The sequence below is a fragment of the Merops nubicus genome, unplaced genomic scaffold (assembly GCF_000691845.1).
Source record: "Merops nubicus isolate BGI_N331 unplaced genomic scaffold, ASM69184v1 scaffold14633, whole genome shotgun sequence".
Taxonomy (NCBI): domain Eukaryota; kingdom Metazoa; phylum Chordata; class Aves; order Coraciiformes; family Meropidae; genus Merops; species Merops nubicus.
Window position 1 is genome coordinate 4716 of NW_008598353.1, and position 15909 is coordinate 20624.

Here is a 15909-nt window from a genome sequence, read left to right on the forward strand (position 1 = left end):
CCCTTCTCCAGTTGTTAGCCTCTTCCCAACTCCATATTCTTTTAGGAGCTGTTCTGTTTGTTTTGCAAATTGGCTAGTGTTCATCAGGAGAAGAAGGCTTGAAATGCCTCATATCAACTTGGTTTAACTCTTATTGTGAAAAATAATGGTTTATGTTGTCAGAATCTGCAGGGAGGAAAATTGTGGTAATTTCATATTTTCCCAAAAATAATTCTGCTTACATTTGTGTAAGTTTGGTCTGTAGCTGTAATACAGTATTAGCTGTAACACTATTAAACTTTTTATTAAATATTTTAATACTGTATTTTCCTTTATTTTCCAGGGCAGGGAAACCACCACCTGGCTTACATCTGGATGTAGTCAAAGGAGACAAACTCATTGAGGTATGCAAATAGGTTTTGTGTGTATTTGGTGTGTCTCATACACAGGCAGCAGCAGTAGAGCATCTCCCAGCATTTGCCACATTTACTCATTAGCATTTCCTTTCTCTCTCATTATTATCAAATCAGTTTGGTTTACTCTGGAACTTCAGAATGAAGTGAGTTGTCTGTTGGCTGTACCCTGAGGCTCTTGGTGCTTCCATGTTACCTTCCAGCTAGGTGCAGCATTTGAAGGCCCTGGGACCCTGCAGGGCTCAGCTAGCCAGCAGTGACACGGGTTCCTGAGCATTGAACCTGCCCTGGTAACAGAGAGAGAAAAAATAACACCTTGTAAGGGAAACCTGATACGTTGCAAAGTCTTACTTCTTCCAAACTCAGTCTTGGACCAAAGCTGACATTTTGTTTCCTGCAAGAGGCTTCCATGGGAGGTATCAGACTGCAGCCAGAAGGCACCTTGTCTTCGGAACTGCAGGAGAGGTTCTTTTTGCAGAGCACTGTTAACAGCTAGTCTGCTGTCCAAGTACTCCAAGGCTCAGTAGAGGATGAGATCACACAGAGGTTGCAGAATTTGACCTCATGGATGTCTGGTGTTGGCTCTCAGGGTTGCTGAGGTCGGTGTGCAGTGAGTGTGGCTGCTGGTGTGGGGGCACAGGCACCTCTCTGTGTCACAGAGCTGCCCTGCCTGTGCCACTGAGGGAGGAGGCAGAGGAGCTGGCCTGCTGGCAGGTGGAGCAGAGTGTTCACCTGTGCCTGTCCGTGAGCTTGCTTTGCAGCCTTGCACGGTGTGGAGGTGAGGATTGTGGTGATTAAACAGTGTGCTGTGTGTGTCTGGGAGCTGTGCAGTGAACTCACAGCATTTGACTGGGATCCAGCTGCCTCCCTTTTTGGTACATGTAGCAAATAGTCCTTCAGATTTGTGTCTTATCAGCAAAGAATCTTGTGGATTCCTGAGCACTTGATACTAACCGAGCCATCCGTATCCCAGGTCTTGTGAGGAGGTCTGAGGTACACCTTGTGATTGCTGGGTCTGAAAAGTGCAACATTAAAACAAGCCATGAAGTGTTTAAGCTCAGTGTCTAAAGGATAACACTGGGTTATAACTCAGAGGCACAGAAAATGTTCTCTTGAAGTAAAGGCAATAAAATTTTCTCTGTTGATGATTTGTTACAGTATTTCCAATATATGAGTTAATTTGTGTCTTTGCAAAATCTCTTGAAATTTGTGTATCGTGGGTACAGATGAAAACTTAGAGGGTGCTTTGGTTTCAGTTGTGGGCAAGAATGAGAAGCTGCTGGACCAGTTGTTGTGGTACTTGAAATGGTGAGATAGCTGCGTGCAGAGCTGAGCAGTGTCCAGTAAGGAATCCACTTGTTTGTATCAGAGCTGTGTTTACACAGGATTTTTTTTTTTTTTCAAACACACAAGAATGAAAGGAACAGTTAGTGTATGTACAGGAAAAGTCTATTTCTCACAAAATGGAATCATAGAATGGATTAGTCCAAAGGTATTGATTTTTGGGAAGACTCAAAGTGCTGAAGTGAATGAGCAAGGTACTGCACAATATCCGACACAGATCTGTTCCTGTGAAGTTGAATCCCCAGAAAACCCAACCAGCATTTCTCAAAAGATGTCTTTTAACAAACACTTCAGAATTCACAGGTTGTAGCTGGATGAAACAACTGTCATGTTGAGAGAAAATACCAGTGAGGTTCCTGGAAGGGCAGGTGTTGAGTGATGCTTGCAGAGAAGAGCGCAAGAAAAACACGTTAGCATGAAGAATGTGTAGGGAGGAGATTTTATTTCTTTTTTAATTCCACCTGTAAGCAGATGAAAGTGAAATAATCAGAAAGGACTGACAAACTCGTGTAATTGTTTAAGCCCTTTCTCAGTGACTTATGCTTGCTGGTTGATTCTGGAGGGGGGTCTTGTGAAAACCAGTGTTTGTAAAGAAACAGTAATAAGAAAATAGCCAGGTGAGAGCAGAATCCAGTAGACTCTTTCAGTATATTGATTTCTTGGGATTTTTTTATGTATTATATTTGGGCTTTGAGGTACACTATTCCCCACCAGACACAAACTGATTCAGAGAAGACACTGTCATGTTCTAAATATCCCAGCTGGAGGAAAATCACTTGCATTTTGCATTTGCACCTCACTTGTCACCAGATAACACACTTGAAGGTGAATTGCTAATTAAGCTGCAGTTCCTGTCTTATCAGACGAGACGTGGACTCACAAAGAAGAATTTTTGTAGTTAAAGCCTAAGTTTAAGCACCCTTGTGGATTTTCTGCCAGCCTGTGTATCACTGAAGGTACTGATCAAGTTGTCATCTATCTAGCTGTTTGTTTTTGCAGAACTTCTTGAAATTTATTACCTCATAGTGCTAGTTGAATATGGCCAGTTGGTTGAGAAGTTACTTGGTTTAGTAGTAGCTGTCAGGAGCTGACAGATACTCACACAGCTTGATCACCTTAGTGTTGCTATTTTAAGAAAACAGGCCAAAATACATCTGTCAGTGGATTTCAGAAAACATTTACTCTCATGAAATAGCACTTAAAATTTGTACCTTGAGTTAGTTGGGAATGAGAGATTATCAAGTCATTAGTTCAGGGACCAATTAAAAAATTGAGGGGGGAAAAAAAGCCAAGTCTGTCTGGAGTTGTTCATTCTTCCAGTGTCTCATTTTCTCTGTCTTGGTAGTGCCACAGAATATGGAAATGTCTCGGTGCTGATGGAGTCAGTCTTTCTGATAGCTCAAAACTACCCAAATCAGCTGCCTGTGCCTAGTCTGGTACGTTGGCTCTGTGGAGCTGAGCTTGTGGTTTATACAGCTGGCAAAACGGGGAGTGAACCACTGCCTACCCTGAGTGGTGCTGCCAGGGAGGGGGGTTCTCCTCACTGCCCAGTCCTGTGCCAGCTGGGGTGTCCATCTGCCTGAAGGCAAACTGGTCCAGTCCTTTGAAACAGCAGAAATATGTCCTTGGCAAGCCAGAAGCTTTGCTCAGATGTGTGGCAGTGTGAGTGAGGAGAGCGTTGGATAGCTGGGAGTGGAAGGAGGAGAGGGGAGAAATCCTGGTCCTTCAGCAGGCACAATGTTAATTCAGCTCAGCCCATCTCATGAGAGCAGTGTTGTCCTCAGGTAAGGTCAGGGGGTTTCTGATGGAACATGTATCATGGGAAGGCTGCGTGGACTGGGGTAAATGTTTCAGAAAGCAGAAGCCATCTGTTACCAAGGCCTTTGGCCCAGGCAGCTGGAAGCAAGAGCACAGACTGGACTGGGCTGTGTGGGGGCCGGGGGCTGAGCTGCTCGGGTGCTGCAGCACCCAGCACAGGGGCTCCCCTCAGCACTGGCAGCTGATAGGAACACACTGTGTCTGCTCTGGGACTGTCAGCACGTTCCTTTGCTTCTCAGAGATGGGTTTGTGTAGCTGGTACTACAGCATGTGAGATCTGGCTTAAAGAAGAGATGAGAACTAGGGTAAATTAAGAAGAAATGCCTGAAATTAATGGTTTGTTTGAATAGACTAGCACAGATTCATATCACATGATATATTCTGTGTAGCTTTACATCTTTTTTATAAAGGTCTGGAATCTCCTGTGTGACTACTTCTGTACAAAAATATACTACTTATGTTCTGTATCAAACTGGAGATAATTTAGCATAGATTCTTGGCTTAACCAAGGCCCCAGGTCATCTGCATAGGGGAATGTGTGGAAATCGTTGGGAGCTCTGTCTTTTCTGGGTTGTCTTGTATTGGCTGTTAAAGAAGAGAATAACTGGGACCTTTCCATATCCTTCTGTCTGGTTTACAAATATTTGAATTTCTGTATTTAACAGTGTCAGACAAAACCGAAGTGTTGATTAGATGTGGATGCTTTCTTTTCACTTTGCTCTGTATATTCATGTTCTTCAATTTTTTTCAGGAAGATCCAAATGATTATAGGAGTCTAACACACTTCTCTGTTTGATATTCTACCTCAGAAGCTCATCATTGATGAGAAGAAATATTATCTGTTCGGGAGGAATCCGGATCTGTGCGATTTCACCATTGACCACCAGTCTTGCTCTCGGGTCCATGCTGCCTTGGTCTATCACAAACATCTCAAGAGGGTTTTCCTCATAGATCTAAACAGCAGTAAGTAGTGTGACACTTCACCAGATAGTAGTGCAATATTTCAGTGCTTAAACATTTCTGAATCTGAGACACTTCTTCATTTGTTGTTTGCACTGCATGGGTAGATCAGTGTAATATGAATTAGCATCCTAGCAAAAGATAGGTGATGGTTGGGAGCAAAGGAGTGTTTGTTCCAGTCAGCTTGCATCTGCTTGACTTGGTGTCTAAAAAATTTCTAGACTCTTTAAGAGAAGAGGAAGAAAGTGACTTGTCTGTCCCTTCACAGTTTTGATGAAGCTTTCTTTTCTGAGGATGGTTTCCCCAAGATCTAAAACCCAACGTACTGTTTTTTCCACTGAGGGAATGATTCCAGACATGGTACATTGGAACCTACAAGAATCCAGAAAGTAAATTGTGTTCATCATTTATTTCCATGGCTTCCTGGGGGTTTCTGATGAGTGTTGCCTTAGTTCATGAGGTTGTGGGTAAAATGTTCATATCTAATGTATTCAGCAGCACCTCAGTGACTTGTATCTCGAAGCAACAATTCACAGTTTCTGAACTCCTCAAGGCTTGAACTTGAATACTGTGAGCACAAGCTGATGACTAACAGACTGTTTGCTTTTGGATGTTCTCAGCACATGGCACGTTCTTGGGTCACATCCGTTTGGAAGCCCACAAACCCCAACAGATACCCATTGACTCTACGGTTTCATTTGGTGCTTCTACACGGGCATACACGCTGCGAGAAAAGCCTCAGACACTGCCCTCAGCAGTCAAAGGAGATGAGAAGATGGGTGGTGAAGACGAAGAGCTCAAGGGTTTGCTGGGCCTGCCAGAGGAGGAGACAGAACTTGACGTGAGTACAGTGGCACATTGTACCTCAGTGGTGTTGCCCACCTCTTTGCTTGTGTTCGTGTTCTTAATTTCTTGATCTTGAAGTCAGTCTGAAGTGTATTCTGCTGGCAGATAGGCACAAAACTATCTTTTTCTGCCACGACAAGCCTGTGATCATGGTGCTTTCCAGAATCTGTGACCTAACAATGCTACAGTTCCAACAGTCTTCTGACAGCCTTGCCAGGGACACACTTTCTGCAGCAAACATCACACGTTAGTATGTGGGGTTATTGCAGCGGCTGCCAGATGACGGTGAGTGCTGCCCTGTGTGGTGGTTTAGCAGAGAGGGAGAAGGCTGTGTGGCATCCACAGGATTGTGGAGGTTGGAAGGGACCTCTTGGGATCATCGAGTCCAGCCACGCTGCTCAGGCAGGGTCAGCTGGAGCAGGTTGTCCAGCAGAGTGCTCAGTCAAGTCCTGAATATCTCTGCAGGCAGACTCCACAGCCTCCCTGGGCAAGCTGTTGCAACACCAGAGCACTCTTTTCTTTCCTCCTAGGGGTCTAAAGTTGAAGCTAAACGGGGTGCTGTGGTCTTTTGATACGCACAATCACATCAGGAAATCAGACTTCATATACTAGTTGCTTGAACTGTCTTGTCTCCAAATTTGTCATTAGAACCTGACAGAGTTTAACACCGCCCACAACAAAAGAATCTCCACGCTGACCATTGAGGAAGGGAACCTGGATATTCAGAGACCAAAGAGGAAACGGAAGAACTCCAGAGTCACGTTCAGTGATGATGATGAAATCATCAATCCGGGTAAGAACTTTGCTTTAATCTTTAGTTGATACCGTTGAGCCCTGTTTTCCAGTATGCTCATGGGGATTCCTCACAGCTACATATGGATAAGGAGAACAGAAATTTGGCAGTCATTATTTGGGATCTGCTATTTCAGAGAAGCTGCCATGTGTCTCACTTAAGTCTTTGACATGTCTCTGTTTCTTCTCTACCTGTAAAACAACTCCATGGTTTCTGCAGGACAGGGATAATCACACTCAGTTTCATTGTTCAAAATTCTGTCAGATGCTGGAAATATCTCATGGGTCCAAGAGGAGGAAACTATTTTAAGTTTCTTGCCTTCTTTAGAATCTAAATGGGAACTGAACTTGCCTGGTTTTCATCTGTCCCTTGATGCTTTCCTTACCTCATGTTGCCTCATGGATGTCGTCTCAAGCTCAGATTGGTTTTTTCCTACTTGTCTGTGTGTCTGAAATAAGTCATCTTGGTTCAGAGTGATGCTTCTGAGGCTGTATCCAATTCCTAATCACTCATTTTTCTCCCTTAGCTGTTCTATATTAATGGCATTTCTGTTAATTATATTTAGTATGAGTAATATACCTATTAACAAGAGTAGCTTATTAATGAGCATGCGTTTTAAAATACTGTCTGGAGCTTGTTTCATTTGGCAGTGTCTGCCACCCAGAGTAACCATTCTGATTTACAGGGTTATGCAGGTCAGTGCTCAGAACATCCTAATGTGAACAGCAGTCCTTTGTATTACAAAAAAGGTCATTTTTTCAGTCTTTCAGAGACTTTATAGTGAGTTGTTCTGACGCCTCCTTCAGTGTTGCCCAGAGACTCCTAGGACTGTTGTGGCTTTGAGCACGTGCAGTGCCACATCAGCAGTTCTCAGCCCACAGCCCCAGGCTGTCTGGTCAGTGCAAACTGCCCATCCATCTGCTCCCCTTCCCCCTTCTCCATTGGAGGAGAGGCCTCTCTTACCAGAGGATCTGATGACCCCACCTTGAGACAAAGCCACTAGGTGTCCCTTTAGCTCCTCTCTATTTCTGCTCACTGAGAGCTACAGGAGTGCTGGCTTTGAGAAGGTCCATGTACCAATTCTTCATATGGCTTTCTTTACCTGAGAGCTGTTCTGGTTTTGTCTGTATTCTTACTGAAGGCTTCACTGTTCTTGCCTTCACAGAGGATGTGGACCCTTCTGTTGGACGCTTCAGGAACATGGTGCAGACAGCAGTAGTCCCTGTTAAGGTACAGAGTAACTCCCAACTTTCTACTCCATGCATTGCATTGATAAACTCACTTTATGAATTACAACTTAGTAAGATGATGTTCTGTAGTGGAAAGTGTTTTATTGTTAAGCAAAAGTCATGTTTGTATTTCAGAATTGTCTCCTTTTAGCAGATTTGACCATTTCCCTTCAAATCTAGCTTTAGCTTTTTATTTTAATAACACATGGGATCAATGGCAACTTTTTTTTTTCCTCTCAAAAAGAAACACTTTCCAGAAATTCAGGGTGGTAGTTCTAGGCATCAGTTAAAGTTGTGGGAAGCATGGAAAACAGAAAGTAAAAATAAGAGGTGCTTTAAATACTGTAAGGGCTAAAGATTTCATAAGGTTGTCTGCTAGAACTACCAGGGTTTAGATTTTGCTCCAAGAGCAAGTGTTGCCAGTGCTATATCTTTAATTTGAGTATGGTAGGAGTAGGGAAGATCTGGGAAACGTCAGGGTAGCTAAGCAACAGTGTAACAGCAGCTTCACTTGTTGCTGGTTTACATTAAATTAAGTATGTGGAAGAGGATAATTCTACATAAACACCAGACTGCAGGAGAAGATTGAAATGATCAGGAGTTAGACAAAACCACCCAAGTGATGTAGAATTGCAGTTTCTTACTTGGGGGGGGAGGGAGAGGGGAAGGAAAGTCTCTGTAAAGACCTGCTTAGTCTTGTGTTCAGGACAAATTCAAGACTAGCAAGCATGTACAGGAGGTAAATAGGTGCTCAGATGTGATCTGAGTTAAACCTGAGCTTCAAATTCTGTCTCCCTTTCCTGCGATGTGCACCTTGAAGAGTTTATTATTAAGTGGGTTTTGAGGAAACCCAGAAGAAATCTTCTGGGACAAAGACTGGGCTGTGAAGCACTGGGTCAGGCTGCCCAGGGAGGGGTGGAGTCCCTGGGAATCCCTTAAAAGATGTGTAAAGAGGCACTGAGGGACACGGTTTAGTGGTGGGCTTGGCAGTGTTAGGTTAATGGTTGGACTTGATCTTAAAGACCTTTTCCAATCAAAATAATTCTGTGATCTCTAATCACTGTATATGTGGCTGGTGTAGACCAGCCTGTGTGGGGAAAATGGCACTGGCATCCAGTTTAACCAGCCTGCTTCTTCCACCCCTTTGGAATAATGCTGTAAATACTTCCATCTACAGAAGAAACGGCTGGAGAATCCAGGCTCCCTGACCACGGATGACTCTGCGTCGCGGCGCATGCAGAGCTTCCCCTACAGTGGAGGGTTATATGGGGGTTTGCCTCCAACCCACAGCGAGGCGGGTTCCCAGCCGCACGGCGCGCACGGCACGGCGCTCATCGGGGGCCTGCCCATGCCCTACCCCAACCTGGCCCCAGACGTGGACTTGACTCCTGTCGTGCCCTCGACAGTGAACATGAACCCGGCTCCAAACCCTGCCGTCTTTAATCCTGAAGCTGTGAATGAACCCAAGAAGAAGAAATATGCAAAGGAGGCATGGCCAGGCAAGAAGCCAACCCCTTCCCTCCTGATCTGAGCTGGGTTTTGTGGAGGGAGGTGGAGTTCTGAACTCCAGAAACTGTTCACCTGCAGGATCCTCTTTTTAAAATTTCAGTGTCCTAATGAGATGTAATACCAAGGTTGGAGAAATGAAACATCCTATAAAGAACTGTCTTCAAATGGTTTTATATGTCTGTTTAAAAAAAGAAAAAAAAAAAGAAAAAAAAACAAAGAACCGACCACAGCTCCCATGTCCTTTTGAACCAAACTGTCTGGCAGCCTTTGCTTAGCCACTGCTGTCCCCAGAGGTCTTTGCTCTGAATTTTGAGCTGTAAGTGGAAGTGACAGAGTCATACAATTTCATTGTCATTTATTACATGACCCTGCAGATTTCTGTATTTAGGTGTCATGCTTACTATGAGTAGTGTTGTTCCTGCTGGACTTGCTCATAGCAGGTTAGCTGTACCAGAAGTAAACATTTGTGGGGCCAAGTCTTTCAGAAATCCCATTTGTATGAGTTCTAAAATATAGGTCAGCTTTTCTTTTTTACATTTTCAAAGCCCCACCAATGTGGGGCATTATCTTTTTTTTTTGTTTTTTTTTTTTTAAGTTTAGCTACAGCCTATTTTAATTTCTGTCAGAAACACTCCAGCATCCCATTAGTTCATGAGCGTGGAGCTGAGATGGAGAAGAAATAGGTGGGCTTCCTGAGCTGTGGTGCAGGGCTGTGTGATGGAGTGGTGTGTGGGTGGGCAGAGGGACGTGGGGATGGGTCTGACCGTGGGGGTGCTGAAGGCAGCACCAAGCATGGCAAGCCCAGGAGCATTTCACTGCAGGGTGGGCACTACCTACAACTGAACAAGCAATAAACAACAAAGTTGTGTTGACCCTCTCTCTTGTCATACCTTCAGGTGGAGTTAACACAGAGGAGAACAAACTTTTAGACGTGGTGGCCCTTTTACACTTAAATAGTGTCATTTTTATTTGCAAATGGAACTTGTGAGCTTAGAGTATACATGTGAGAGGGAACAAGACACAGACAAAACTGAGCAGCCATCAGCAGTGTCAGAGGACTCAATGATTAACAAGGAGAACCACAATCTACAGACTTTTGGCTGCTGGGAACCATGGGTGAGAACTGAGTGCTATTTCAAGGTAGAATGTGAATTTTTAGTAGAGAATCTGCCTCGCCTTGAATAAAGCAGTGCACAAGCTGGTTTCATAATACTACATTTTTTTACTACTTCATCACTTTTTCCCATTGGTTAAAATGAGAAGCTTGATTTGGGTTGTTGCTCTGGGCCTTGAAATCCTTGGGTTTAGATTTTACAATCTGATTCACAGGTAATCAGACACTGTCTTTACTTGCAAGGTGAGGCCAGAGCTCTGTTTTCTTAGGTTTCCTCTGGATTTTTTGAGGTTCTGTAATGCAGTTCAGGCACACAGTCCCGAGGGCTTCTCCAGGAGGTGGGTGCTGGAAGGGCAGCAGCAGGGCTGTGGGGTGTGGGCAGTGCTGAGCTGCCTGGCCCAGCAGCAGGAGAGCCCCAAGCTGGCTGGGGCAGAGTTTGGCCCCGGGGCTGGGCCCATGCTCCAGGGCAGGGGGATTGTGCACCTGCAGAGTGCTGAGCTCCCATCGTGTCACCAAGGTGAAAATGAGCCCGTGGTGACCCCACCCACAGGAGTGCTGGCTCTGAAGATGGATCTGCTCCCCTCCAGCTGGGGCTCCCCTGGATGGACACAGTGCTGGGACACTGCTCTGGGGTTAGTTCTGACCAGGATCATTCAGGCCTGGGTTGTTCTTTCCAAACACTCCATGCTGACTCTGAAATCTCTCTTTATTTTTAGTTTTGCTTTCTGGTATGTAAAATTTTCCTTTTCCAGCAACCTGCTTTATGAAGGCAACTCTTTAGAGTAAGACTAGTTAGGGCAAATAAAAGTTGAACAGGTTTTCCTCTTCCTTTTTTTCCATTCTGGGGTTGGGGAGTTGGGGAGGGGTGTTGTTTTTTTTTGTTTGGGGTTTTTTTTTTTGTTGTTGTTGTTTTGGTTTTTTTTGATCAAGTGACTCTTTGCAAGATTTTTCTTGAAAAGGGAAGCTTTACTGCTTATTGTTTTTTTAAAGCTCTTCTCCTCCTTAGGTTTCAACAAGCTCTCATTATTTTAGAGCTTGGTGGCCATAGCTGGCCAGTACAGGAGGAGACAATAACATCTAGGGGCTTTGTACAGAAGTTTGTACACTTGTGTAATATGTAACAGGTCTTTTCATGCTTTCTGTTGAGCTTTTTACCTGTAACCTTTACTATGTTGTAAATTAAATGCAGATTTTGCCAGTTTGGAGAGTGCAGTGTGTTCGTTCCCAGTCTACACCTGAGCAGTTGAGGCTGTGGATACAGTAGGGCCCAGCTCTGCACTGCTCAGTGCCCCTCTGGCTGCCTCTGCCATGCAGAGTGGGTCTGGGCAGTGGGAATGCAGCATCCTGTCCCACACAGGGTCTCTGCAGCTCCTCCTGCCTTCCTTGGGGAGAGCTGTAGTGAGAAACAGTGAGCTGGGACCTGGCTAAGGGTAACCCTGGTGCCTGCTGTGGAGGCTGGAGGGGGAGTCCCAGGCACTGCTCAGTTAGGTGGTGTTTAGCCTCTGGGCTGGTGTTTCCTGGCACTCCAGCCCTGTGCTTTAGGCAGCTGGGGCAGTTCAGTTTCTTGCTGGGTGGCAGCTGAATCCTCACAGTTTGTGTGCAAGCTGCTGATCTGCCAGAGGTGGGAACGGTTGGTGGGGGTGAAGCAGCTCACCATGCTCTGACGTTTGAACTGCAGGACAGAGTGTGGTGGAAGATTGTGACGAGTTCCAGACAGGCAGGGGTGTGTTCTGGTCCCACTCTCCTACACCAGCCTTCACTGAAGGTCCCCTGAGCAGCAGGGGGGACCTCACATGATGTCAGTGCCTGAGACGAGCCATGGTGCTGCCCCTGCCTCCCTCTGCAGCCCCCCCTGCTCCTCAGAGAGCAGCTTTCCAGCAGCACTGCTATTGGCTTCGGTCTCATCTCTTGCTTTTCATGAGTTTCTCAGAAATAATGGCCTCTCCAGAGAAGTTTTAAGGGAGAAGCAGCTAAAGAGCCTGAATCTTTGCAGTCCACTTTGTTGTGCATAGCTCTCTGTTCTGTCCTGTATTCCAGCGTGCCTTTGTGAAAGGTTTCAATCACATTTGCAGAATAGTGTTGGAGGAGGAGGAGGAAGTCCTCAAAACTAGAGCTAGCACTACAGCTTAAATACTGTTCAGGTCATTCTGACACATCTTGACAGCCCAAGCTGTTCACTGTCCTCTTGCAGACACCCAGATGGGAGCTGCCCACGTGTGTGCTGCCCTCTGCACTGGCCAGTGATGCTGGACTGACACAGCACCTCAGGCCAGGCTTCTCTGGCTCGTATGGTGGCTGGGATCTCCTGCCTGAGGGTCCACAGCTACCAGGTACGTTGAGGAGGCCTCCCCCTGCCCGAGCCTAGAGGGAGTGGAAGCAGCACTTCTGCTGGAGGGTAAGCAATGGTGTGGTTGTGGCTGTATCGACCCAGGGCAAGTCCCTCTAACAGCCTGGCAATGGGCTGTTAAAGCAGTGGTTCTGCAGCCTGCTTCTGCTTGGGTACCTCAAGCAGCTCTCATAACTCTTGTTGACAGGTCAGAGGAGGTTTGTGCTCCACCACAGGGAGTGTAACAGACCTTCAAGGTGAGGATGCTTTAGGCTAAGAGACCAGTTTTCCTCAGATCCCAGCAGCTGAAGAGATCCCCTGACTCCACATGTCTTCTGTGCTCATCTGGGGTCCTGCTTGAGGGATCGTGGTCCTTGCTTCTGTCTGAGGAGCTCTGACCTGTGTGTTGTAACTTTAGGGCCCCAGCTGTAGCCAAACAACAGCAAAGTTTAGGACTTGGACAAGCCATGCAGGATGAGGTGGGGACGGCTTAAAATCCGTGCAAACTCCAGTTGTCTGTCTGTGGCCCTGCAGGACAATTTCTGTAGGTGTTTTTATGTTTCCTCAGTTGAGCCTGGACCTTTCTCATCCCTGTGACCCGAAGCTGACCTGCTGACAGCTTATTGCTGAGTTCTTCTTGGGAGCTTTGCTCTGTCCTACAGCACAGGGGTCTTCTGAGTGCCTCTGCCTCTGTGCCTCTGCTTCACTTACCCTTTCTTGCAGCCACACCACGTGAGGGGAGTGGAGATCAAGCCCAATAGGTAGGAGGACTGGCACAATGAATGGTGCTGAAAGCTGAACCTCTTCCCTCTCTGAGCCTGGGAACACTCTCCAGAAGCTAAGAAGGCCTTAAGTGGGGTGGGTAAGAAAATGAGTGTCACAAGCCCAGGTGAGAAGTTTGAAGACTAGAAATAAGTGGTAATAGAATCTCTCATGTCATGTGGGATGGGATGGAGCCCAGTGGGTGAGAATAGGAAACCAGTGGGGTGTTTTCCCAGTAGCTCCACCCACCAGTTGTCACCCGAGCAGTTGGGATGTGACAGAACCTCACTGTGTCTCCCTGAAATGTATGTCGGGGAGCAGCAGGGCAGCCAACAGCCCCACGTCTGGGGGGAGGGTGTCCCCTGCTCACAGGGACAGTCCCTGAAGGCAGAGCCTGGCTGGCAGCTCCTTCAGTGCTCGTCCTGAAGCACTGTCTAGGGCACAGCCCAGCAGAGACGTTTCTCCAGGCAGAGTCACCAAGAACTGTCATCTGCAGCTGCTGCTGAGCACAGCCCGCGGGAGCAGCAGGGAGGTGGCTGCTGACTGCTGGAGAGGTGCAGCACACTGGGTGTGACCAGGCAGCCCTGGCAGGAGGGGACAGACCCACCGGCTCCGTGAGCGTTGTGGTGCCGAGCTGAGCTGTCCCCCAGCAGCAGCTGCTGTAGAGCTCCGTGCCCAGCCTGAGGGGCTGGCAGTGCCCCTGTCAGGTGCTGCACACGGGATCTGCCAGCGAGCTCAGCGAGAGCTGGAGTGACCCATGGGGAGGTCCTGCCAGCAGCCCCTCCTCTGCCAGGAGACAGACCAGCTGCTGCCCTGCAGGAAGAGCTCTCCCTCACCTGCAGTACCTGCTTCTCTTCCCTGGTTGTGCTCAGTCTCAGCCTAGGAGCACAGAAACTTCACGGGACCTACACGCATCGTTTGCTGGGTGCTCACCCTTCCTCTTGGGTTCCATGTCAGGTTTGGGGTTTTTTGGGGGGAGCGGAAATATCCAGTTCCATGAATCTCTAGTGAAAGGGCTACTTCTGCCCAGCCTGTCTTTTGCAAAAGGCAACTGTGTGGAACTGATACTAGCCCTCTGACTGGGGACAGTGGCTAGCCCGCCGTTTTCTTGTTCAGTATCACTGGGCCCATCTGTTGGGGAGGCTTGTATCACCTCTTAGCAACTTTATCTCAGTCCCTCAGGATGCAGAACTCAGCCAGTTGTACTACTTGCTGCTGAGCAGAATCCTGGGTGTCACTTGTACCTAGTTCAGTGTTTGAATTTCTGCAAGCCATTGCCAGCAGATTTTTCACCCATGTTTCTCCACGACATTAACAATGGGCATGTTCTGACCTCAGGCAAATGCCCAACTGAAGGGGGGAAAGGTAATTGCATTGTTTCCTGGCTTGCTGCATGAGGTAGGAAGTGGCAACTTCCTCTGATGCAAGTCCCCTGCTCCTACTGCTGTCCATCCTCACCACCCCTGTTAGAGCCTCAGCAGGGCAAGACACAAAACCACTGGTGGGTCCTGGCTCACCCTCCACCCTGTGCTGTGCTCCAGGGAAGTGAGGAGGGACGTGGGAGGAGAGGATCCCTTTGCAGGGAGGTACCATCTCAGCTGGGTCCTGGATCAAACACTGACCTCGGAGAGCATAAGGACACGTTTTGTGTGGTGAGATGATTCCCAGTCAGCCTTGGCACAGGGCTGGGCAGTGAATGGCAGGGGGGCTCCCGGGAGCAGGGACAGACCCTGCAGTGGCACCAGGGCCCTCTGCTATTGTTGTTCCCCCTTTCCTGGCCCTTCTGCTGCGCAGCTCCTCTGGCCGTGGCAGGGATCTGTCTCCTTCTCCCTGGGCTAAGCAGTTCTATCACTTTGTGCTCCCATTCCTTCTGCTGCATGTGCCACTGAGCTGAAGGATCTGCATGCTGCCCTGCCGTGCTCACAAAGAGCATGGTCCATGGACTGTGTGGCTGGAATCACAGAACCACCGTGGCTGGAAAGGACCTCCAGGATCATCAAGTCCAACCTTCCTCCTCATTTCCCCAGCCACTAGGTCATGGCCTCAGGTGCCACATCCACTTGTTTTTTTGAACCCCTCCAGGAGCCTAAGCCCTCCTGGGTGGCTGATGTGGAAGTATCTGCTCTGGGAAGAGAATGGTCTTCCCTGAGCCCCTGCGTGGAGTCCCTGTGTGCTGGGGGAGGTGGGGGCTCTTCACGGGAGGTTTTGATCAGCGTGTGAAATAACGCAGCGGCCCCAGGGCCCCGCGGGGTCTGACCTGTCCCCCCTGTCCCCCTGCCCCCCAGGCAGGTGGGCACCAGCCTGGTGGTGAGCAGGAGGCAGCAAACATCTTCCACCCATTTATTCGGCTCAAGGCTCTGGCTGTGTTTGGGGTGACCCCTGACAGGGCTGCTGCCTTCTCCTGCAGCTGCTCTGTGGTTCCCAGAGCCACTCCAAACCTCCCAGGGCTCCTGCATGTGCCTCTGGGTAGCTGCAAAGTAACTCCCTCTCACCCATCCCCTGGTGGAGTGGCCCACAGAGAGCTGTCCTGAACGTGTCTCTGCCTCTCCCACGCCCCTTTCCTTGCAGCAGAGATGCTGCTTGCCCAGCTCTGGCTCACCACGGCCAGGCCCTGGCTCTCTGCTGCTGGAGCTCAGCAGATCTGCTCCTAGAAGCCTCTTTCAGGCAAGAGCCAGAGGGCTTTTGAGCTGACTATAACTGTACCCCGTGGCCATCTTCACTGGATCTGTGTCCACAGCTTGGACACCACCATGGCCCCTTTTATTCTCCCAGGCTCCCCATGGAGGTTTGCACGCTGGCTCCTCAGCTTGCCCTTC

General features: G+C 47.9%; 1 protein-coding gene across 1 annotated transcript; it reads left to right on the top strand.

Moving 5' to 3' along the window:
* Nucleotides 1-322: 322 nt before the first annotated feature.
* On the top strand, nucleotides 323-9053 carry PPP1R8 (protein phosphatase 1, regulatory subunit 8; the record flags this gene model as incomplete). The annotated part of the gene is made up of 6 exons (XM_008937024.1): nucleotides 323-383; nucleotides 4364-4517; nucleotides 5135-5355; nucleotides 6009-6153; nucleotides 7319-7383; nucleotides 8560-9053. Coding segments are annotated over 6 exons (1000 nt in total), but the record flags the coding sequence as incomplete, so codon positions are not given.
* Nucleotides 9054-15909: the final 6856 nt, after the last annotated feature.